Raw genomic sequence first — 23,885 nt, 5'->3', positions numbered from 1 at the left:
CCCAGAGGAAGCAGGCTCTCTACTGTTTCTCCACATATGAATTATTGACCAATACCCATAGACCATTAACATGTTGCCATTAAGTGCTATGGTTTCTGTAGCAGTCAATAAGGAATAATTAGAATGGTCATTCCTGAAACATTAGAAACACACTAGTGAGTTGCTAATGGGCCAGCAGAGCAAAAGTTCAATTCTAATAAGATTGGAGAGGGGCTGGGAGATGTTTACGTATTGCAGCTCATGGAGTAAAAGGGAATCAGATCATTTCAGCCTGCTGCCATCCAATCCCCTGCTCCCAGTGGACTTGCAGAATGGACATTAAAACATGTAGCACCATTATCCATTTAATGAAAAATTAACATGGCTTCCCAAATAGTTGTGAAGTGCATTATATCTAACCCGATCCACCTGAGGTGCAGTGATGGGGGATGTAATTGGAACTCGGGGCAAAGAAGCCTTAAAGCAAGAACACTTACTAGTGGAGCTCAGCAAGACAGTCAAGCAACTCTGCTCAAGTATCCAACATCCCAAGCCCTATGTATAAGGATGACTGTCAAGGCAGATTAACCTTGGAAATATGAGGCCTTTAAATGCATGCAAACCAGCGATCATATTTGGAACATTCTGGGTCAGTTTTGGAAACTTAACCAAAATAACTACATTCATTTAAAAAAAAAGGTAAACATGGAATGAGAAGTAGGGAGACTGCAAATGGAAAGTGAAAGTGAAGTTGCTCAGTCGTGTCTGACTCTTTGCGACCCGTGGACTGTAGCCCACAAAGCTCCTCTGTCCATGGGATTCTCCAGGCAAGAATACTGGAGTGGGTTGCAAATGGAAAAGTGGATCATAAAGCCACATTTCACTTAAAGTATTATTCAAAAGTATTTGGGGCAGAATGAAAGCAACATCTCAACTCAGGATTCAAGATGACCTTTAATAAATATCAGAAATGATCTGATAAGGAAGAAGTGCATCTGTCCTAATTATATTACAAAAATTCAACAGTCATGATTCCCTTTTCCCTTGTAAGAAACTATGTGAAGGTTAAATTTCCATTCATTTGCTGCATGCCCCACAGCACACGATACCCTGGTTCTCTGCCTTTCTCCATATTGCACCCATTCAACTCTTTGAAATGACCAAAAAGGCAAAATTAAGCAAAAACATATCCCCTGTTTAGAGAAAAACAGTTTAAGCCAATAGAAATAGTGGTAAGAAAGAAAAGCTGGTAAATCAATACATGTCCTTTTTTTTTTTTTTTTTTTTTCCCAAAAGAAATAACACCATGAAGGTATTATTGAACTGCTGTTGGCCACAAGTGATGCAGGAACCCTTAAAAGAGGCCCAGCCTCACATTTGACTGTATTGCAATGGTGGAAAACAGTTCTTGACTATTTAACTTCAGCCATGACCTTTCTTTGCTGTCACTTGCATATGCAGTAGCTGTACTGGAGACAGGTTTTGTATATGTGTCGACTTCAAAGCAGCTCTGGTGGCCATAGTTACTGACTCATCCTCTTGGGCCAGGGCCCTGTGATTCAGTAGCCCTCACTGGGGCTGCTCCTAATGCAGTAATCATGATGCGGCACAACTGCAGAGCAGCTGGGAATAACGGCTGCCCCATTTTTGGGGGGGTGGAGGGAGCAGGCAATAGCTTGCTGCCAGCTCCTTCTTTCCTTCCTCTTTCACATTTGTTACTTTGATAGCATCTTGAGGATGGAGGCCGAAGGAGTTAAAAACAAAACAAAAACCCAAACTCACATCTCTCTTCCTCTCTTTGTAAGAGCGCAGCCACAGCACAGGGAGCGGCTCTTTCTAAGCAGCACGTCCTTTTAAACCTCCCGATGGCATCAGTTATCTGCCACATGTTCAACAAACAACCCTACCCCCCAAAATATTCATTAATGCAGATTCACAGTTAAAATGGCTCCAGATTAAAGCCGAGTCAGTCATAATTGAGAGGGTGCTAAGCTGGATGACTATCAAAAGACATTTGATTAGGGGGCCTGCCAAAACGCAGTTCTAAAACCACAATTTCCATGCACAGTGTAATGGATATTATGGATAATTACCCAGAGTGCACTACTCAGCCACACAGCTGCCTACAATTACGTCCCAAACAGCTTCCTCCTCCGCTTCACCCTTCAAGCTCCCCCCATGACAACTTCTTACAGCATTTTTCGAGGAGTTGGTATCTTCTTGACACTACCAAGAGGAGGGCCTGCCAAGTTATACAAGGATTAGAGAGTGGGGAAAAAAGTGCTGCATGTCCTGGGGCCAAAGTGCACACTGGAACAGAGCTGATCCTGGGGTTAAGGGAATGGAATATTTCAGAGTTCATGGAATGCTCGGGGATTTCAAGCTGCGGTGGCAAGAAGTACTTTCTGAAGAAACAGAGCTGTTTAATCAGCTAAGAGAGGTGCAAGGCCACCAGGAGACTCCCCTGTGACTGGGCAGCTTGGCATTTATGTGAGCATTCTGGATTAGCATTAGTTTCTTTAAGAAAGCCGGGGTCCTTTGCCATCTGTTCATCATTTTCTTTACCACTGGTTGGAGAGCAACATATTCAATAACAGCTTTACAAAGGGTCGTAACCAGGTTTACCTGCAGCTGTACAGCCTCTGCTTAGGCCCAAGGCAGTGGCAAAAAAGTCTTAAAAGCTCCTTTTTGTGAAATGAGATAAATCAAAAAGGGCTGCTCACATGACAGACTTGACTTTCAAAAAGCCTCAGTGAGTCTGGGCGACATGCTTTCCTCAAGCCTCATACAAACCAGGCCACATTATGAAGAAAAGAATGTGGGGTGGATGCTTTTCCGTGTGGCCAGAAACATGGCTCCATTTCTACATGACTTAGCCAAAAGACACCCTCAGGAGAACACAGCAGTACCAAACTTTGGCTTTGAAGGTAGAACAAGTCTTAACAGAAATTGTATATGTATGTACATAAGTATATCTTCTCTAACGGCCTTTAATGAAGCCTGCCTTCCTCTACCAGTCAGGATTCTCCTTAAGCCTCCAATTCACACATTCTCCTTTGCTCATCTTAACTTTCAGGCCATTTTCTCCCTCCAATTTCCTGCCGTCAACCCCCATGCACACCTGTCCCCTTGGGTGTACTAAAGTGAGCCCTGGAACTGACTGAACATCTACAACCGCAGTTCCTGTTCAGAGGCCTTTGAGAGCATTGTCTCATTCTAATCACACCAACCCAAAGATACCTTTTTGTTCTGCTGGCTTAATGTGTAACGCTCAAGTATATGCTACCAAAAGAAGCATATGTCAGACTTTCAGGGAAGTTATTTCTTTTCCATTTCTAACCTCTAGATTCTAAATCAAACAAAAATCAACCCCTTTGAAATAATGGCAAGCCCAGAGCCTGACTTAATTTGCTTTGTGATATTTAGGAAAGGGGAGATTCTATGATGTGTCCTCTCCTTTGAAGAAATGGCATTGGTTCTGTCCACTGGCCTTTCTGTCAATCTGGGCAAAAAGATTGTAACAATGTTTTTTTCTATTAACAAAATAAGGGAGATTTTTTCTATTAACAAAATAAGGAAGGTTTGCTATCTCATTGTGGTACTTTAAAAAAGAGATAGTAAGAATCTGATGACATTAACTTTTTTGTTTTTGCTGTGCTGGGTCTTCATTGCTGCACCAGTTTTTCTCTAGCGGAGGTGAGCAGGGGCGACTCTAGTTCCAGTGCTTGGGCTTCTCACTGCGGGGGATTCTCTTTTGCGGAGCACAGGCTCTCGAGTGCTCGGGCTTCAGTAGTTTCGGCCTGTGGGCTCAGCAGTTATGGCTGACTCTTGAGTACAGGCTCAGTACTTGTGCACAGAGCTTAGTTGCTCTGCGGCATGTGGGGATTTCCCAGACCAGGTATTGAACCTGTGTCTCCTGCACTGGCAGGTAGATTCTTTACCACTGAGCCACCAGGGAAGCTCCTGTGATATTACATGAAAACAAAACAAAACACTAGGTTTCTGAGATTGAGATTGACTCATCTCTGATAATGTTATTTCTCTAGAGCCATTTTAAATACACCATAGGATGGTTGCAACCTATATTACCAAAAATGTCTTACAATCTGTTCACATAATCTCTGACACAGGGCTTGTGTCATATGAGGGCTTGCACCAAAAGAGTTGGTATCACTGAAAGAACACTTGAAAGACTTTCCAAGAGAGAAAGCAGACCCTTTTAGAATGTAAGTCTTCATGGCCTCCCTCCCCAGAGTTTGCAGAAGGGTTACTAATACTTTTTACATATTTTGCAGTGGAGAACTTTGCCTGTCCCATTAATAGAAAACGCACTGTCAAGCCCATTGGCCAGGCCAGAATCTGAATGAGAAGAGCATATCTGACACAGTAATAAAGGCTAGATGGAGAACTAAATAGGAACAAACATCAACAAATCAAAAATCAGCACCCAGTGCTTACCTCTTCGGGTTCTATCAGCTTGAATTCCATGCCTCGGCCTGTCCAGGCAATGAAGTGGGCGTTGGCTGGGTCGTCAAGAAGGGTAACCAGGAACTGCCACAGCTGAAGGGAACCTCGCCTCTGGTAAGGGGGCCCCTCCCGATACATGGTGGGCTCTTGTTTCACTTTGCCTGTTTGGGATAAAGATACATATGCGGTACTTTAGTCTCAAGTTTCTCACCTGATTTGGGCAAATGTCGCCAACCTGGCATCAAGACGACTGATGAAGGTGCTCTGACACGGTAAGAATTCCAGCTTTGCACCAAACCAGATGGGGCTACTTACCTTCCAGTCTCTCGGGAACGACACAAGTGTCGTCAAAGTACAACCGGGGATCCTTCTCATATGAAAAACCTGAAAGAGAATTTAGAAAGATGTTGCTTAACATGAATCTCTGCTATGAAAACTCTGAAGGACTAAAACAGAATTTTCTACCATTTCAGGTCCTCAGTCCAATGAACTGCTGTATCTATGCCAGACTGAATTTGCGAGAGAACTTCACAAGAACCTAGGTGTTTGTGTTCTGATGCAATTGCCCGCTTTGCAGTCAGAACGGCATCGATTCCTGCTATTAGAGCCGAGACTGCAGGGAGGCACTGAATCACCAGAACGTTCCTGCACATCTTACTCCTGAGGTCTGCATGGATCAGTGACTAAGCCTTTATATCTGAAATGATATCTCATCTATTTTAGCTGGCCTCACTGGGGGGGATCTAATTGACCTATATGTGGTCTTGCCGTTTCCCTTTTAGCAAATATTAATTTCCATCTTTCGTACAGCTTGTCCATGCTGCCCACACACTTCATTCAATTATGAAAGAGCTTGGAAGGTAGAAAATGATGCCAAATGAGTAAAGACTGTGACAAACAATAATTTGAAAGGTAAGTTGGAGGGATCATCACCTCCAGACACTGTGAAAGGAATATGAAGAGATATTCCAGCAGTAACACTTACTGCATTGTTAAGAAAAGAGGGGAACTGACTGGGCCAACAACATATGTTAAGTGGAAATGAAAGGAAGGCAGGGCAAAAAGTGGAAGGTGTCCAGGAGAAGGAAGGATGATGGCTTGGCATTCTAAACCCACTAATCTGGGACTTTCCTGGTGGTCCTGTGGTTAGGACTCCAGGCTCCCAATGCAGGGGGCACCGGTTCAGTCTCATTGGGGAACTATGCCACATGATAGGGCCAAAAAAGTAAACCCACTAACCCCTAATACGGGTTTCAGTGCTGACTACCAGGTCAGCAGGCACCCTGACGAGGCCAGCAGCTCAGAGCAAAGCCAGTTAATAGACAGGCATGGTGGGACCACACCCTTGCTTGGGGTCCAGCCTATTTCAGGGGTGAGCATCCCTGTGTACTCCCTTCTAACCACATGCTTCTCAAGAGGACGCACCAGGAGCTCCTGTTTGCATGGCGGTACTCCCCACGCTCAGTTCTCCGGTCAACTCGTCTGGCATGTGGACTAGGCTTATGAGTGTCAAGTATGCGGTCCCGGCAGGCAGGGGAGGCCATTTGCAGTGAAGAATGAGCACTAGATTTTTGAGAGGGATTTTCTATGACTTAAACTCCCTGGTAAAGGCTCCAAGAAATAATCTGTTCATTACAATCAGCTTGGATCAAGTTCTTCTTGGCAGGATCAGCACAATTTTAAAGAGGCCTGGGGTTGGGAAAACACTGCCCAACTTGGAAACGGATTGTTTTCAGGTTTCGTATTATTCATTTTGTTTCCTCAGCCCCAAGCATTTTTTTCTCTGCTTAACTACAAAGAAGTATATTTTTATGTAATCCAATAGATATTTATGCTGGGCACATGTTTGTGCTAGAGAAGAGGGTAGACTGGGTGCTTGCTCTAATGGAGCTTGCATCCCAACTAGTGGAGACAGATGACAAAGTAGGCAAAAAAAAAAAAACAAAAACCCCAAAACATGGTGTAATGTGAAGAGCATGGGCCCTGAAGCCAGACTGACTGGACCTAGGTTAACTGTGTGGCCTAGAACAGATTAATCTCTCAGTGCTCCGTTTTTCTCATCTAAGGATTTGGAAGATAATTCTTACCTTACAGGCTTGTTAGTGAGAGTTTAATGAGTTGATATATATTCTGTTCATTGACTGATTTATCCTTACAACAGAGAGCTTAAGAATAGCTCCCAGTCATAGGTGTGCAATGCAGGATAGTTAAAAGAAATCAAGACAGTAAGGACTTGCACATTATGATAAATCTCTACAGTTAATCTCTTATTAGCACTTACCTTATTCTGTCATGGAATTCTAAGTTTCTAGAGGGTAAGGACCATATTCTGAATATCTTAGCATCCTTACTGCACCTAGTATGTAAGTGCTCTATAACTACTGGAATAAATATGAAGGAATCTACAGTTTTCCATTAAAAGATTTAAGAATGCAATGCTAACTTCTCAGGGACTCCTATAATTTTCCAGTTTGGGACTAGGAAACTGACTTACAACAAACTGTCACAATGTATATTAAGAATTGCATAATCCATCATGCTTCATATTTACTGCCTTGGCTGTTGGGAAGCTATGTATTTCCTGATTTTCTACATGAATTTTGCTACTCTGATGTTTTAACAGCCTTAATATAAAGTCAAAAGTAAACTACAAAGTTTACACACCTGCCAAAATTGCTATCTTATATTTAGAGCTTTTCTTTGAGCATAATACACTCACAGTATATAGGGGAAAAAATGTAAACCTAGATTAAATTCTAGGTTTGGTTTTCAAACTAATCAGATGAAGCCCTGCCCATGAGTATCGTTCTGGTATATTTTGCGGTTTCTAGTCATTGCCACTTGTGGTTCTCTAAAACATCTGGAAGATGCTGTTGGTTTAAGTGAATTTGTCAGTTGCATTTGCACAGCAGTTGCCATCAGTTGTGGTCACAACCATCTAATCACTCAAAGGTGGCAGGAAGGAAGAACCTGCTTGAGGGGCAAAGTGGAAATGAAAGATTCAAAATAGTATGTAAAGATTCCAGGTGAATGCTAAGGCAGGATGGCTATCTTAGTCATCACAGATGCCAATCAGAGACACTTGTCTCACTAACTTTCACGGGCATCTGTGGTCAAGCCTGGATAAGGAGAGAAAAACTGTGTCAGAGTAATTTAGAGTAATTAAGAATGCAGATATCTTTGAAACTAACTACTTTGATTCAGGGAAGAAGTGGGGGAAAACACAAGCTTGCCAGATATTCTGTGTGTAGTAAGCAGCCCCAGTACCTTACTAAAAGTATTTCCTTTAAGAGCATGCGCCTCTTTAAATGTTGTAGTTATGCAAAGTGTTTTCCTCTTTCCTAGTTCACCTGCTGCAGACATCAACTGCTGCAGAAACATTTGGGAACCTGGAAGAGAGCCCTACTACACATGTGTGCCCATCACAGAGGTCCAGTAGACAACCCTTCCTTCCCAGGGCTGGACACTCACTCAGAATATCCCTGGGTGCACGTGGCAGCCACACTTGGTCTCCCTTCCAACCAAGTCATTGGGAGACAGCCACCCATAGAAATCACTCTTGTGAACCAAATCACTCATAATAACCAGCTAGTGCTGATTTACCAGCTCTTTCAAACTAGCTCTAAAACTCTAGAACAGTGGTTGTCATCCTTGAACACAACAGAACCGCCCAGGGAGATTCACAAACTACTAACGCCCGAGCCCCATCCTAGAATTTCTGATTTAGTTGCTCTGGGTAAAGCCTGGACGCCAGAAGTTTTAACAGCTCCCCAGGTGATTCTAGGGATTCCCAGGTAGCTCAGCAGTCAAGAACCTGCCTATCAAAGCAGAAGATGCAAGAGATGTGGGTTTGATCCCTGGCTCGGGAAGATCCCCTAAAGGAGGAAATAGCAACCCACTCCAGTATCCTTGCCTGGAGAATTCCTTGGACAGAGGAGTCTGGTGGGCTAGAGTCCATGGGGTTGCAGAGTCAGACATAACTTAGGGACTGAGCAATATGCACACAGGTGATTCTAACGTGTAGCCAAACCTAAGCCTTACAACTCTAGTAGTTCTCTCATGAAATTAAAAGACGCTTGCTCCTTGGAAGGAAAGTTATGACCAACCTAGATAGCATATTCAAAAGCAGAGACATTACTTTGCCAACAAAGGTCTGTCTAGTCAAGGCTATGGTTTTTCCAGTGGTTTTGTATGGATGTGAGAGTTGGTCTGTTGAAGAAGGCTGAGCACTGAAGAATTGATGCTTTTGAACTGTGGTGTTGGAGAAGACTCTTGAGAGTCCCTTGGACTCCAAGGAGATCCAACCAGTCCATTCTAAAGGAGATCAGCCCTGGGTGTTCATTGGAAGGACTGATGCTAAAGCTGGAACTCCAATACTTTGGCCAACTCATGTGAAGAGTTGACTCACTGGAAAAGACCCTGATGCTGGGAGGGATTGGGGGCAGGAGGAGAAGGGGACGACAGAGGATGAGATGGCTGGATGGCATCACTGACTCGATGGATGTGAGTTTGAGTGAACTCTGGGAGTTGGTGATGACAGGGAGGCCTGGCGTGCTGTGATTCATGGGGTTGTGAAGAGTCGGACATGACGGAGCGACTGAACTGAACTGAATGTGAGGGTGCATCATGGTTGCCTGGAGGGCCTGTTGGAATACAGAGCTGGGCCCTACCCCTAGAGACTGATTCAGTAGGTCTGGAGTGGGGCCTGAAAATCTCTATGTCTAGCAAGTCCCAGGTGAAGCTGATGCTGCAGGTTTGGAGAATCACACCGCTCTCGACACTTACAGAGATGTGCATGATAGGAAATAAGACATACTTCTGAGGAACCGTTCTAAGAAAGAAAGACTTCCCTGTTTGAATGTTTAAAAGAAGTCCTGAAGGTCATGACGGGGTTCCTAAGTTCCAGTTTAGGTAGCGTTATCTACAGCTGTATGGCCTCCTTGCGTGGAAAAGTAGAAACCAGGCAGTTCACTTCTTTCTTAAAAGTTAGGGTCATTACTACCGAAAAGGATGGCAGCCCTCACAGGTCAGGGGCGTGCCTCAAACTCTGTGTCCGAGATGACTGGGGATCACAATCAGTGAGCGCTTGTGTTCACGAGCTAAGGAAGGTTTGAACTATGATCTCAAATCTTAGCTTGGAAACTGAGCCACTTTGGGCTTCCTTGAGTATTATGATTTCTTAAAGAGTTACTTACCTTCATGGCTACCGGAGAAGTAGCCCCCTCTCATGTAGGACTGGCAGTTAGGCACTTCTGAAAGAGAAACACACTTCTGTCAATGGTCTCTGCAGCTGAAACTGGCAGAGGGAAAGCCCTTAAACCTCCAGCCCTGAGGTCATGTCTTTCTGGCCTTGTTTTGGGAAAGGCATACCACCCATTTTTTGCACCCCCCCACTAAAAAAAAATCTAAAATAAGGGGAAATAAGAGGAAGCAGAGACATTACTTTGCCAACAAAGGTCTGTCTAGTTAAGGCTATGGTTTTTCCTGTGGTCATGTATGGATGTGAAAGTTGGACTGTGAAGAAAGCTGAGCACTGAAGAATTGATGCTTTTGAACTGTGGTGTTGGAGAAGACTCTTGAGAGTCCCTTGGACTGCAAGGAAATCCAACCAGTCCATCCTAAAGGAGATCAGTCCTGGGTGTTCTTTGGAAGGAATGATGCTAAAGCTGAAACTCCAATACTTTGGCCACCTCATGTGAAGAGTTGACTCATTGGAAAAGACTCTGATGCTGGGAGGGATTGGGGGCAGGAGGAGAAGGGGACGACAGAGGATGAGATGGCTGGATGGCATCACTGACTCGATGGATGTGAGTTTGAGTGAACTCCGGGAGTTGGTGATGGACAGGGAGGCCTGGCGTGCTGCAATTCATGGGGTCACAAAGAATCGGACATGAATGAGCGACTGAGCTTAACTGAAAGAAGAGGAAAGAGTTTCTAAACGTGCAAGCTGCAAATTCCCACTCTTTCCATTAATGATCTCATTTGATAAGCTTGGCCTACAAGACGGGTAATCAGTGAATGTGTGGGTGGGAGTAAAGAGGACCCCCAAAGACAGCTGGTACTTTGTGTTTAACTTTCTAGACAAGAAGCCCAAAAGCAAACAATAGGTGTTTGAAGATGTTACACCTCTCCCTGTGTACACTGGCAGCTGAAGGACACAGGAATTTTCCCAGATGAAAGTATTGCAACAGAGTAGTGACTCCTATGAAGCAACCAACAGGACAAACTTTTCCATGGCATACCCAGATCCCATACAGCCATGACAAACCAGATACTTTCTCAGAACACTATTCAACAATAGAGTCCCGTCCTACGTGTGGACTCTCCTATACTTATATTGGGAGTTCAATGGGTCACTGTATTCAAAAAAGGTCACAAAACTAGAGGCAGGACTAACATGCAGAAATATCCTTTGTCCAGTGACTTTAAGATAACAGGCCTTAAAGGGCATCATGAGAAACGCTGGGCTGGAGGAAGCACAAGCTGGAATCAAGATTGCTGGGAGAAATATCAATAGCCTCAGATATGCAGATGACACCACCCTTATGGCAGAGTGAAGAACTAAAGAGCCTCTTGATGAAAGTGGAAGAGGAGAGTGAAAAAGTTGTCTTAAAGCTCAACATTCAGAAAACGAAGATCATGGCATCCGGTCCCACCACTTGATAGCAAATAGATGGGGAAACAGTGGCTGACTTTATTTTTCTGGGCTCCAAAATCACTGCAGATGGTCATTGCAGCCATGAAATTAAAAGACGCTTACTCCTTGGAAGGAAAGTTATAACCAACCTAGACAGTATATTAAAAAGCAGAGACATTACTTTGCCAACAAAGGTCCGTCTAGTTAAGGCTATGGTTTTTCCAGTAGTTATGTATGGATGAGAGAGTTGGACTATAAAGAAAGCTGAGCACAGAAGAATTGATGCTTCTGAACTGTGGTGTTGGAGAAGACTCTTCAGAGTCCCTTGGACTGCAAAGAGATCCAACCAGTCCATCCTAAAGGAGATCAGTCCTGGGTGTTCATTGGAAAGACTGATGTTGAAGCTGAAACTCCAATACTTTGGCCACCTGATGCGAAGAGCTGACTCCTCTGAAAAGACCCTGATGCTGGGAAAGATTGAGGGCAGGAGGAGAAGGGGATGACAGAGGATGAGATGGTTGGATGGCATCACTGACTCAATGGACACGGGTTTGGGTGGACTCCAGGAGTTGGTGATGGACAGGGAGGCCTGGTGTGCTGCGGTTCATGGGGTTGCAAAGACTTGGACGCGACTGAGCGACTGAACTGAAGGCTGGGTGCCAGCAATCTTCAGGTATGGACTCAGGTATACTCTGCATGACATCTGAATGTCTATTGTGCTTCCTACCATTTGCATGACTTTTCTTTTTTGTATTAAGTTATGCATAAACATGTTTGCTTTAGTAGCTCCTAACTTCTTTGAGGGCAAATTTTAGAAAACTAGTCCCCAAAGCCCTGCATACAGAAGGCACTCAGTAACAACCAGACAAATGAATGAGATGATGAAGAAAAGAATCGTATGATGTTTTGCTCACCTGAATCAACGCAGTAATCCCGGGGCTCCTGCTTGATTCCCATTGGTGACTGGAACCCATGTGCTGGGGGACCAGGCATGCCTGGGACCCCATGTTCATAGAGTGGGTCATGGTATTCTTGTTTGAATCCCTGAGGGGGTGGGGGAGCTGCAGGAACAATAGGTTCTGACATTTGCCGGTGGTAATTAGGGCGATTATCTCCAGGAACTCCTGACTGAGGAGGGAATGGGTGGCAGGGTTCAGACAGCTGTCTCTGAAATCTGCAAGAAGAAAGTAGTTACACTGTTTAAGTAAATATAGGATGAATATCTACTATGATTTTAGCATTGAGGATTACAAATTCAAAGTACTCATTAATGCTTAGTTCTGGATATTTCATCCTTTTCCCCAAAATTATATCACACATTTTAAACCTCGTGAGTCAGGGACTGGCCAAAAAAAAAAAAAAATTACTACATCATGGTTTATTTTCTGTGCACGTTTACTTTATGCACAGTCTATGTGTATAGTTGAGCCAGATTATGTATCTGAATATATAAAACCAACTATTTGCAAATACCACTAACATTAGATTATGTTTGTTCATTGATTCATTTGCTCATCTGTAGACAGAATTTTTAAAGACCAAAGAGTATTTAACCAGAAATTAACCAGTTAGAAAACATAGTTCTAAAAAAAAAAAAAAAGCCATATGTAACAGCAATCAAAAACAAAATCCCTAAGAAAAACCACAAAATGTGTAGGCTATACAACAAAACTTAAAACTTTTCTGAGCAACAGATCTAATTAAAGATAAAATGTTTAGGACTTGGAAAGTCCTGTTTTATACCATATGCCAAAATAAATTTTATATAAAGATTTCAATGTGCACTGGGACGACCCAGAGGGATGGAATGGGGAGGGAGGAGGGAGGAGGGTTCAGGATGGGGAACACATGTATACCTGTGGCGGAGTCATTCTGATATTTGGCAAAACTAATACAATTATGTAAAGTTTAAAAATAAAATAAAATTAAAAAAAAAGATTTCAATGTGAAACCATGATAGTAAACATATACGAAGAAAAAATAATCTTGGGGGGGGGTGGAGGAAAAACCTTTCTATATATCATACCAATAGCAGAAATCAAGATAAACATGGGTATGTATCCTTGCATAAATTTCTGTAAGTCAAACACCAGAAACAAAACCTAAAGAAAAACAAACTGTGGGAATAATTCTGTAATAGTCAGAAAATACGAGAAATAAGACTTCAAATTAAACTGAAAATCTCTAGCAGCTATAGCAATGTTCATACGGTTTGATATAAGGGCCATGCTTTGTATTCTTAGTAGCCTATAGAAAGAAAACCTACCCCCAACTCAAGAATGTTGCAAAGCAATAGAATAAAAGAATACAGATTGCGGTGGGGGAAATTAATAAAAGATGGACATGCCAACAGAAAAAAATGGGTAAAGAACACAAATAGGAAAATCACTAAAGAAATGCAAACAGTCATAAACAAAGTTCAACTTCATCAGTAATAAAAATAAGTCTAAAAATCAACAATGTAAGCCTATAAGGTCTTACTCTCTACTTTTAGTTTGAATCCTATCAATAGCTTGAAGCAAATAACTTGATCTGAATCAATTTGTGACATCTAAGGGCCAACAGATTTCTAGAATATCAAGATTTAAAATTTTAGTGAAGAGATTCGTGTGTAGAATAAAACGTTTTAAATCAGGGCTCGCTCTCTGAGTCTTTACTATCTTACCAGTAGCAGTACCACAAGATCCTTTATAACAGGAAGATCCCGAACTATTTTACATACATTTATCCTTTTATACCAAAAGCTCAGGATCTGCCTGATGAAATTACTGAAACAAGTTTTATGAACTCTAAGGATCAGGGGGTACTGAACGCTGTGACTGTGGACTGGCAATCAGGCATGCTGATTTTCAAGGTTACTGCTGTTTCAGGAAAGCCTTGCACATGGTCTTTGAAGTATAAATCTGAAACTTGTGTTTAGGCTTGATATTTAGAATACAGGCACCAGCAACAGGCTGCAAACCTAATTTTGTAAAGAAAATTCTGAAGTGGGCAGGAAAGTAAAGATATTCTTTAGGCTTATTTTCATTAAAGTACCCAGAGCTTATGCCAGCAAGAACAGTAACAAGGGCACCCACTGTCCACGGTTTCCCCCCTCCTGCCTCTGCAACCTTCCTAGCCCCTTCCAAGGTGACCTCCCCAAATCGCTTCCTTGATGGCTCTGAGACGGCACGGAACCAACTCCGCTCTGTAACCAGAGCCAGTGCAGCTGGCAGGCCCACCTCTTCACTTCCACTCAGAGCTCATCGTCTCACTTTCCAGAATGAAACTCGAGAGTTGGCCTCGTCCGATGCCCTCAGGAAAAGGTGCTTCCATGTGGGTACCAGCCAGCAACCTTCATCCCCTCCCTGCAGCATAACTTTAAGGATGTATGAAGCTTACAGGCCTGGGATCTGTGGAACACATTCTACAACTGGGATTGGCTTGTCCTGGTTTGTTGCAAAGGGCAGCTTAAGGGTAGGTCATAAAACCAGCATATTTGGAAGAAAGATTTCTCTCCGAGCTTGCTGCCGATAACAGCTTTTATTTGCAGAGATTAGTAAAGTAATTCAGTTTTTGTCCTCAAAATACACTCTGCACTTCAACCACTGACCTTCATTTGAACCCCCTTCCCGCAATCCTTTTGAAGTAGCTGAGAATGTGTTGTATACATAGTACAGCTTCGACAGAGATGCCTGCTGTTTACTGAGGCAGGCAATCATTTTCCAAGGAGGGAAGGCTTGGTTCCTAACAGACCTCTTCCTCCCCCCACTAGCCACCCCACCCTCTACCCCCACCCATTATCCCAACAGAGCTCAGGCCATCATGAGCTCACAGTTGGTGAGCAAAAGGACACTTCTGACTACTGAGCAAGCCTATATTCAATAGGTTACAGATTAAGGCTTTCTCAGTGCCAATTTATTTAAAGAACCAGTTATTTATTTATTTGTCAGATTTATATAGCGCCTTTCCTCCCAAGAGCTCACCCACGCTACCAACATTTGGTTTACATTATGAAAACCGTTAGATGCTTTTTCTGCATTTCCTTTTTGGTTTCTGCTGCCAACACAGAGTAAACACAATACTTAGAGAAAAAAAGGAGAAAAGTGTGGATTCAACGAAGGCTACACAGTGGCTTTGGGTGCCCAGTGAAGGAGTGAGCAGTTCAAAGGCCAGCTGAAATGATATGGAAAAATGGCCAAAAAACAACCACCATGCACTTAATATTCCCGTTAGAGCAAAGAAAAAATTGACAGCAAAGCAGCACAGCTCAGTAAAAGAGGCTCTGGCTGCGAAGTTGGCACATCCTGGGCTGAAATCCGATCTTTATCACTTACTGACCCAAGGTCACAAAGCTAGTTACATAACTGCTCTGAACCTCAGTTTCCTCATCAGGGAAGTAAGAACAATCAGGTTACTTGTCCCATAGATCTGTTGTAAAGGTTACATAAGACAATCCATGTAAAAGGTCCCAGCACACTGCTAGGTTCTTAGATACCATTACTCTCAAACATCAACGATCCAACCTCCTCCCTACAGCCTGCCACAAGCTAAATTCAGAAATTATGCAAAATGGTAGGGAAGATCTTAAGGAACTGGGAGACTTTCACAGACATGAGTTCCCTTGCTACCTAGACAGCCTCTAGTCTCCTTTCTCAAAAAGAGAATGCTGATTTTTATTCCAGGTAGCATCGTGCCACCCAATTTCAATTAATATTTATTTTCCTGCCATATACCAAGAGCCAGGCACTGTTGCAAAAGAAAACCCAAACGCTGTCCCTAAAAGCCCACCAAAGAGCTCTGAAACAGCTCTCAGAACTTTGTGTTAGGCCTGTCGGCAATTAAACTCAAATTGGCCCATCCAAACTGTGATAGAACACAGAGATGAGAAACCAAGTATGCCTTTTAAAGGCCTAGATATTTGATTTTTCAAGATCAAATGTGGAAGGTGATATAAATACAAGATCTTCCCAGGAGATTAGATGGTAAAAGTATTAGTTTTTTATGTATACAACATTAATGAATCTAAAGATGAAAAGATTAGGGGTAGAGAACTTTACATTTTTAAAACTTTAAACAAAGAGCTAAAAGTTTCTAGGTAATAGTATCTATAGCATTTTAGGAAGATTCCTTTAGTAGTTTTCTTTATGGAACATAAAAGTGATTTTTAAAACAAGATTGTCATGGAAGCTAACATTTGAGTACTTTCCCTATGCCACTGTGATTAAGTCACCCAATGATTCTATGTGGTAAGTATCTAGTAGTCTTCCATTTTCAGATAAAGAAACCAAAGCTTGGGAAAGTTAAATGCCTCCCTGAGGTCATACAGATAGGAAGTAGCAGAGATGGGACTCAATTCCAGATCTGTTAATCAGTTCAACTCCAGAGCCTATATTATTCATATAATTGTTTCAATAATTGCTTTTAAATACCTTCTTGATGACATTTAAATATCATACAGTCCAGGCAGCTAGAAAACTTAAGTTTGGAAATTCAGAAATATACACTTGAAGAACTCTAGGATTAAAGAAATAATAAATAGTTGAAACTGAATTTTCAAAATACCACAGGTCAGAACTTGTTGGGTATACCTAAACCAGGACTTGGTAGGGAGATCAAATAATCGATTACTTGTAACCAGGGTATTTTGGGGAGTGAAAAGAAAAGCTATCAGGAATTACTTTCACAAGCTATGTGACCCAGGAAAAACTGAAGGTATGGTCACCCCAGCCTTGGGAGAAATCTTATTTGGTCATGTATTTAGAGTATAAAGAAGCTACAAGTTAGCCAACCAAAGAAGCTAAAACAGAATAAGCAAAAAATATAGAAAATTTCAGTAGGAGCAGAAACCAATGAAATAGAAAGTATCCAATAGAACAAGCAAATCTAGAGTTGATTTACTGAAAAGACAAGTGATATAACCTGCTAAGACTAACACAGTCTAGATAAATAGAATAAAAAATGAAAAATGGATAAACAGACGATGCTATAGAGGTTGTTAAAAGGGCACTTTTGTTCAGTTGCTCAGTCACGTCTGATTCTTTGTGACCCCATGGACTGCAGCATGCTGACATTAGGAACAGCTTTACGCCAATTTTTACTTCTTCATTTTTAACGCACATGGGCTTAGTTGTTCTGTGGCATGTGGGATCCTCCCAGATCAGGGATCGAACCCACATCTCTTGCATTGGCAGGCGGATTCTTTACCACTGAGCCACCAGGGAACACCATATGCCAATTTCTAAAACTTGTGAAACAAATTCCTAGAAAAATTTGTTAAATTCACTCAACTAAACAGAAATCCAGACCAAGACCATAAAAGGTGAGGATACTGAACCAGTAATTAAAAATCTTCCCACAAAGAAAATATCAGGCCCCAATGGCTGTACTGGTAAATTCTTCCAAAATTTCAAGGAGTAAAAACCCCCAATTTCACACAAGCTATTTTGGAATATATAGAAAGGAAAATATCATTACTCATCTGGTGAGAATAACCTCAATGCTAAAACCCAACAGGGATAATATAAGAAAGGGAAATTATATATCATTCTCAATCATAAATACAGATGCAGGAGTCCTAAATACATGTTGGAAAACCTAGCCCAGCAATGTATATATGATTATATAGAACAAAGTTCAGTTTATCACAAGAATACAAGATTGGTTTCATATAAAATCAGTGTAATTCGCTACATAGAAAAATTAAAGGAGAGCTATTCATTTGATCTCAATAGAGGCAGAAGAAGCATTTGATAAGATTCAACATGTATTCATATTAAAAAAGAAAAACAACCAAACCCAACATACTAGGGATAGAAGGAAATTTTCTTCAGCTTAATAAAAGGTAAAACAAAAACAACCCTATTTTAAACATAAGGAAATGCAGAAAATGAGCCCTCTTAAGATGCAGAACCCAAAAAACTTCCCATACTCGAACTGTGGTTGTTTTTAGTTGCTAAGTCATGTCTGACTAGAAGTACACAACTCAGTCTGCTGAAGGTTCCATTAAGCGTCTATGAAACTCAGTTTCGGATAGTAAAGTGAATTTGTGCTGTCACACGTAACACACTGTTAACAGGAGTGCATGGAAAGGGATGTGTCTGACAGGCTACAAGTGTGACTCACCGTCAGGTTCTTCCCTGTCTAAAAACTACAAAATGTGAAGGACAAAAATGAACAATTAGGGTAGACCTGAGAGAAAGGAGAAGAGAAAAACCTGCATGTATTATGTCTCTTTAGCATCTTCAGGGAATAAGTAGTTTTCTATTAAATCACAATTATAGAACATGTAAGCTCATCCTCTAAGCTCTGAAGTATTGATCACAACCACAGAGAGAACCTTCTCAACAGGCCATTCAGACAACAGACCCTTTCTTGATGACTCTGGGGACTGGGTTCTGATTACCAATTTCAGCGTGATAGCCTATTGCAATACTAATGCCCGTAGGGAGCATCAAGAAGTAGAGGATTTTTAAAAAGGGAGTTTTTAAAAAAATTGTTGTGCGAGAACCTTCTCCAGTTGTAAGTGAGCAGGGGCTACTCTCTTGCAGTGCGTGGGCTTCTCATTTCAGTGGTTTTTCTCATTGCAGATCACAGCCTTCTAGGCACGTGGGCTTTGGTAGTTGTGGTGCATGGAGCTGAGCTGCTCCGAGGCATGTGAGACCTCCCCAGGACCAGGGATCGAATCCATGTCCCCTGCACTGGCAGGTGAATTCTTTACCATTGAGCCACCATGGTAAGCCCGAAGCAGACGATTTCCCCATCAGGGGTATCTTCTTAAATTTTGCTTTTTGATTTTTTGCTTCTTGCTGTCACATGAGTGTGCAGTGGATTTCAAAATTCCTGTTGAGTCGCTAAGTCGTGTCTAACTTTTTGCGATCCCATGGACTACAGTACACCAGGCTTCCCTGTTCTTCACTATCTCCCAAAGTTTGCTCAAACCCATGTCCATTGAGTCGGTGATGCTATCCACCCATCTCATCCTGTTTCCCCCTTCTCCTCCTGCCTTCAATCTTTCCCAAAATTTCTAGATGCTGCATTTCTTAGAGGAGTCTCTTCAGTTGCACTGCGGGGACTCAACTTGAGATGGAATGACAGTTTTTCTTTATACCATATCTGGCTAGTACTATGGGCATAACATAGGAAGATTTTTGTGCACATTGTAAACAGCACAATAAACTCCTATGAGAGTGGGAAGGTTGAATGAGAAGCAGTCCTCCTTTTCAAGGAGCAGCTGGTCTTTAAGGGTAAATGAAACATGTCTGAACATGCCAAATTACATGGCATTTTTTTCCTCTTTGGGGGGAGGAAATCACAAATATAAATCATGGCTTTCAAATACAGTATTTATCTCTTAAAACAAATTTTGAGTTGTAAAGAATTATAAACTGATTATATAAAACATTAAGAATATAACTGACTAGATTATATAGTCTTAGCAAACAATCACTGTCAATAAACACATTGAAGACAAGATATTGAGCGAAATATGGCCTAAAGAAAGGGGTATACATCATGGTTTTTAAACCTCAAAAGAACTTGTTCTACTCAATTGAAGGAATAAAGCACTCAGCAAAACAAAAAATAAAGGTGTGACAACATGGGTTTAGATAAATGATGTAGGAATTAAGTAGGATTTTGTAGTTTTAAGAGAAAGTCCTGCTAGTTTAAAGAAACAGATGGATAAAATTCAAGGTTGAAATGATTTTTCAAGGTCCCTTACTTAGCTTTTAGTACATTGTCAGCAACCCCTCTCCTGTAAGCATAACCAAAGTGGGGTACTTATGTTTTTGGTTTCTAAAGGTAGGACCTGGTATTTGGCTATGTGACTTTTAGGAAGTCCTTTAGATGCTCTGAGGTCTAATTTTTTTTTTTTTAACCTGTAAGATACATTTTGTTTGTTTGTTTGTTTTTATCTTGCCTTTGTTACAGAGCTATTTAGAAAATCTCAGATAAGACTGATTTCCTTCTATCCTGCAAAATACCACATTTTTGTTATGGGGCTAATTTTGAAGTAACATTCCCTCTAACTTAAAAGCACAAGAAAAACTCCAGTTACTAACTAATCTACTCCAGTTTCAAGCAGGCATAAGTTATTAAATGTGTAGTTACTAAGCTTATCATGCTGCTGCTAAGTCACTTCAGTTGTGTCTGACTCTCTGAGACCCCATAGATGGCAGCTCACCAGGCTCCCCTGTCCCTGGGATTCTCCAGGCAAGAACACTGGAGTGGGTTGCCATTCCCTTCTCCAATGCATGAAAGTGAAAGTGAAGTCGCTCAGTCGTGTCTGACTCTTAGCAACCCCATGGACTGCAGCCTACCAGGCTCCCCCATCCATGGGATTTTCCAGGCAAGAGTACTGGAGTTTATCATACCTGACTGCAATTTCTATTGTGTTGTTAGTGGCTCAGTTGTGCCCGACTCTTTGTGAGCTTATGGACTATAGACTGCCAGGCTCCTCTGTCCATGGAATTCCCTAGGCCAGAATACTGGAGTAGGTAGCCATGCCCTCCTCCAGGGAGTCTTCCCAACCCAGGGACTGAACCTGGGTCTCCCACACCGCAGGCAGATTCTTTACAGTATGAGCCAGAATTGGACTGCGGATTTTAGTTTGTCTCATTTTCTGTGTGCAATCCTCTATCTACAAGCATAATCACTTGTCATGTTTTTGGTGTATTTTGCATCACACAGATATCATTATCTCAATAATAGACAAGCACAATAAAACAAAACTGAGTACTGGGCACTTGATTCTTAGGGGAAAAAAAAAGTTGAATAGGTGTGGGGGTAAAAGACAGGGGTGCACCATGATTTCTCAAAGTACGACAGTAATATTTCCAAGTCCTGCCCCAGACCCACAACTCCATCTCTGGAATAGAGCAAGAAGTCTATGCTACTAATAATCCCCCGCTGAAGACTCCTCTAGTACACCTTCAGATCTGATAATACAGTGCTCTGGGACAGAAGCCCAAGAGCCCATGTTTGTTGTGTTTTATCTATGCAGGCACCTGCCCTTCACCTCAGTTCTGTTAAAGATCTCAGTATCACTCTGTGTGTGGGTGAGGTCTTGATTTCAGACCCACCAGTCCTAAAGGCGGAGGGTAAAGGGAGGTGAGTGCAAGATGGAAGGCAGATTTCAGGGAGGAATTGCCCCCTAAAAGAAATATCTACTTTCTGGCTCCTGCCTTTGGATACCTGAGGACAGACACTCAAATCGCAGGGATCAAATGTCCTCCTTTCGGGAGGAGGCCGGGTAGCCTGGAGACAAAGCTACTCCATCACTGAGACTAAGGCATCCTATCTTCCAGGGCTGCAGGAAGATGAATAACTACCAGCAGAATTAGTAATAGGAGATTCTCCCCCAGTTCAGTGAGCCATTGATACAACCTGTTTACACAGGCTCTCTGCACATGAAACAGATTAAGGGAAAATATGAATAAGAGATTTAACACAAAGTGATTTCCCTTTACATATGGTATAACAAATTAAAGTTGGCTAATTATTTCAAATACAAAATATATACCCCACCCCAACCCGCCTCTTCAATTACTAATCTCTGCATACAATCAGAAAAGACAATTTAAAAACACAAAACCGAAATTATTGAAATAAAAATGGCATCCAGGCCTGTGTTCACAAACTGGCAGGCCTCGGGGGTGATTCTGCCCACAGATTTTGTTTAGTCTGCAAAGTATTACTGCTGGAATACTTTACAGCAGTAAAGTTGAATTAGTTGCCAGCTTTAAAAAACAAAAACAAAACCCCTGGAATTTCTACACTAAAATTCCAAATTTCCAAATTCTCTTAAAGTACAACTGTTATTACAAGCTAGTGACTAACACACACTTTGGGGTACCTGCCTCCTTCAGATGAAGCGGCTTCCTGTGGAAACTGAGGCCCACCACTGAGCCAGCCCACAGTCAACACTCTCTCCCCTCAGGCCCTGTGTACCAGTGGTGTTCACGGCCCCTGGATCAGCAGGGGGATAAACACTAACCAGACAAATTATGCAGTTCTTTATGGTGACTTTCACTGCAAAGGGGGAAGGGAACTGGAACCAGACAAGAGTACTTGCTTTTTTCTGCATTTCATCTAGAAATAGTGACCTCCAATTAAATACCAGCAGGCATCTGGGTTGGACCAGGCCAGAGGAAGATAACTTACATATTCTTCCTCTCCCCCAAGCAGAGCAAGAAAGGACAAACAACAGTCATCACCTTGTAGCCATTGGTAACCACAGATAACTACCTGCCTACCTTATCACTTCATTCCAGAGGGACTGAAATAAAAAAGGCCCCCAGAATATCCTGTATTAAGGGAAGGCCACAAACACACAAAGTTCTAGAACACCACAGATAATGAACTTCAAAGGCTGGGACCTAAGAGGTTAAGTTTGGTGCTTGCAGAGTAGATTCCTTTTACATCTTAGTTTTTCTGAGAATGAATCACTTTGGACAAGTTATTCTGATGCCTCTATTTCCTTATTAAGAATGCAGAAATACCTGGAGTGAAATCAAGATCTCTATCTCAAAAGTAGAAAATTAAAAATACAGTCCAAAAAAAAAATACAGTCCTCAGGTAATCCCCTACTGTGAAAATGTATTAAAATCAAATGAGTAATAACACCTCTGATAACTCAGCAATCTTCCCTAATACGTAAGTAAAATAGTAATAAAGTATTAGTGGGTAGCATGAACCAAGGTATGATTCTAGCAGGTGGTATCCAATGAGGAACCAGCGAAGCTGCCCTCAGCCAAGGTCAACAGACAGGGTCAACATGCTGAGCAGGTCCGTCTTCCTCTGCTTCTACAATGGGGAAGAGTACCAGCCACCTCTCCCTTACCTACTTCATAAGGGTGTTGCAAGGCCTATATCCCCTCTGCAGTACCTTAGGAGCAGGGTGATACGTTGTTTAGTTGCTCAGTCATGTCTGACTCTGTGCGACCCCATCAGGCTCCTCTGTCCACGTACTTCTCCAGGCAAGAATACTGGAGTGAGTTGCCATGCCCTCCTCCAGGGGATCTTTCTGACCCAGGGATTGAACCTAGTCTCCTGCATTGCAGGGGGATTCTTTACCACTGAGCCACCAGGGAAGCCCCAAAGTGATAATATAAACAGGTCATATTCATATTATTAGTAGTCCTACCTCAAAACATACCTCAGTGGAATGAGAGCTTTATAGGTACCTGGTAAATGACTACTGCTTTCCCTTGCCCTGGGAGATAGAGGGGTGGGAGGAGGTGGTAAAGGAAGCCCAGATCAGCACCCACCTCTGTTCTGATGGATACTGGTTTTCAGGCATCATCTTTGGCATCTGCAAGGGCTGATGTGGCGGCCGGGGGACCGCAAAGGTTTGCTGCTGTGGTCCAGGTTCCGGAAGCGAATGAGGGGTGGGGGTGGGGCCCACACCTGGGACTGGGCCAGCTGCAGGGGCATGTGCCGCAGAGGTGGGCAGAGTTGCCTGAGGTGGGGGAAATAGGGAATTCTGATGGGTGGGAGACAGGGGGGTGGTAGGAGGGGTTAATGGCTTGAACCCAGAGGGAGGCTTCCTATCATAGGCACTGTAAACAGAAAAAGAGAAGGAACCATTTAGCCGCAATGAAGCCATTAGCGTGGTCACCAGGTCCAGCAGAACTCGAGGTTGCAGCCCACGGTTGCCAGGAAATGACAGCATTAACATAGTTAAATTGCTGGCAGCCCCGAGGGAATATTTGTACCTCTGAAAAGTGACAAACACACTGCGTCACAGGGACTTGTTTAACACTTCTAGTGATTCTTCTCAAAGATAATTTTAGCCTCAGCTTCCGGTTTCCTTTTTCCCCTT

General features: G+C 42.4%; 1 protein-coding gene across 2 annotated transcripts in view; it reads right to left on the bottom strand.

Annotated features, from left to right (window-relative positions):
* The window catches only part of ETV5 (ETS variant transcription factor 5), a 60,505-nt gene that overhangs the window by 6,354 nt on the left and 30,266 nt on the right, over window positions 1–23,885 (bottom strand). For both annotated transcript variants that reach the window (XM_044943874.2, XM_006058626.4), the window contains exons 7-11: window positions 23,332–23,622; window positions 11,998–12,257; window positions 9,642–9,698; window positions 4,762–4,830; window positions 4,438–4,607 (exon numbers count right to left, since the gene is read on the bottom strand). In XM_044943874.2, the coding sequence (XP_044799809.1) occupies window positions 4,438–4,607; window positions 4,762–4,830; window positions 9,642–9,698; window positions 11,998–12,257; window positions 23,332–23,622 (847 nt within the window). The remainder of the gene's footprint in view (window positions 1–4,437; window positions 4,608–4,761; window positions 4,831–9,641; window positions 9,699–11,997; window positions 12,258–23,331; window positions 23,623–23,885) is intronic.

This window comes from Bubalus bubalis, chromosome 1, assembly GCF_019923935.1.
Source record: "Bubalus bubalis isolate 160015118507 breed Murrah chromosome 1, NDDB_SH_1, whole genome shotgun sequence".
NCBI lineage: Eukaryota > Metazoa > Chordata > Mammalia > Artiodactyla > Bovidae > Bubalus > Bubalus bubalis.
This window is presented reverse-complemented; position numbering and strand designations above follow the sequence as displayed.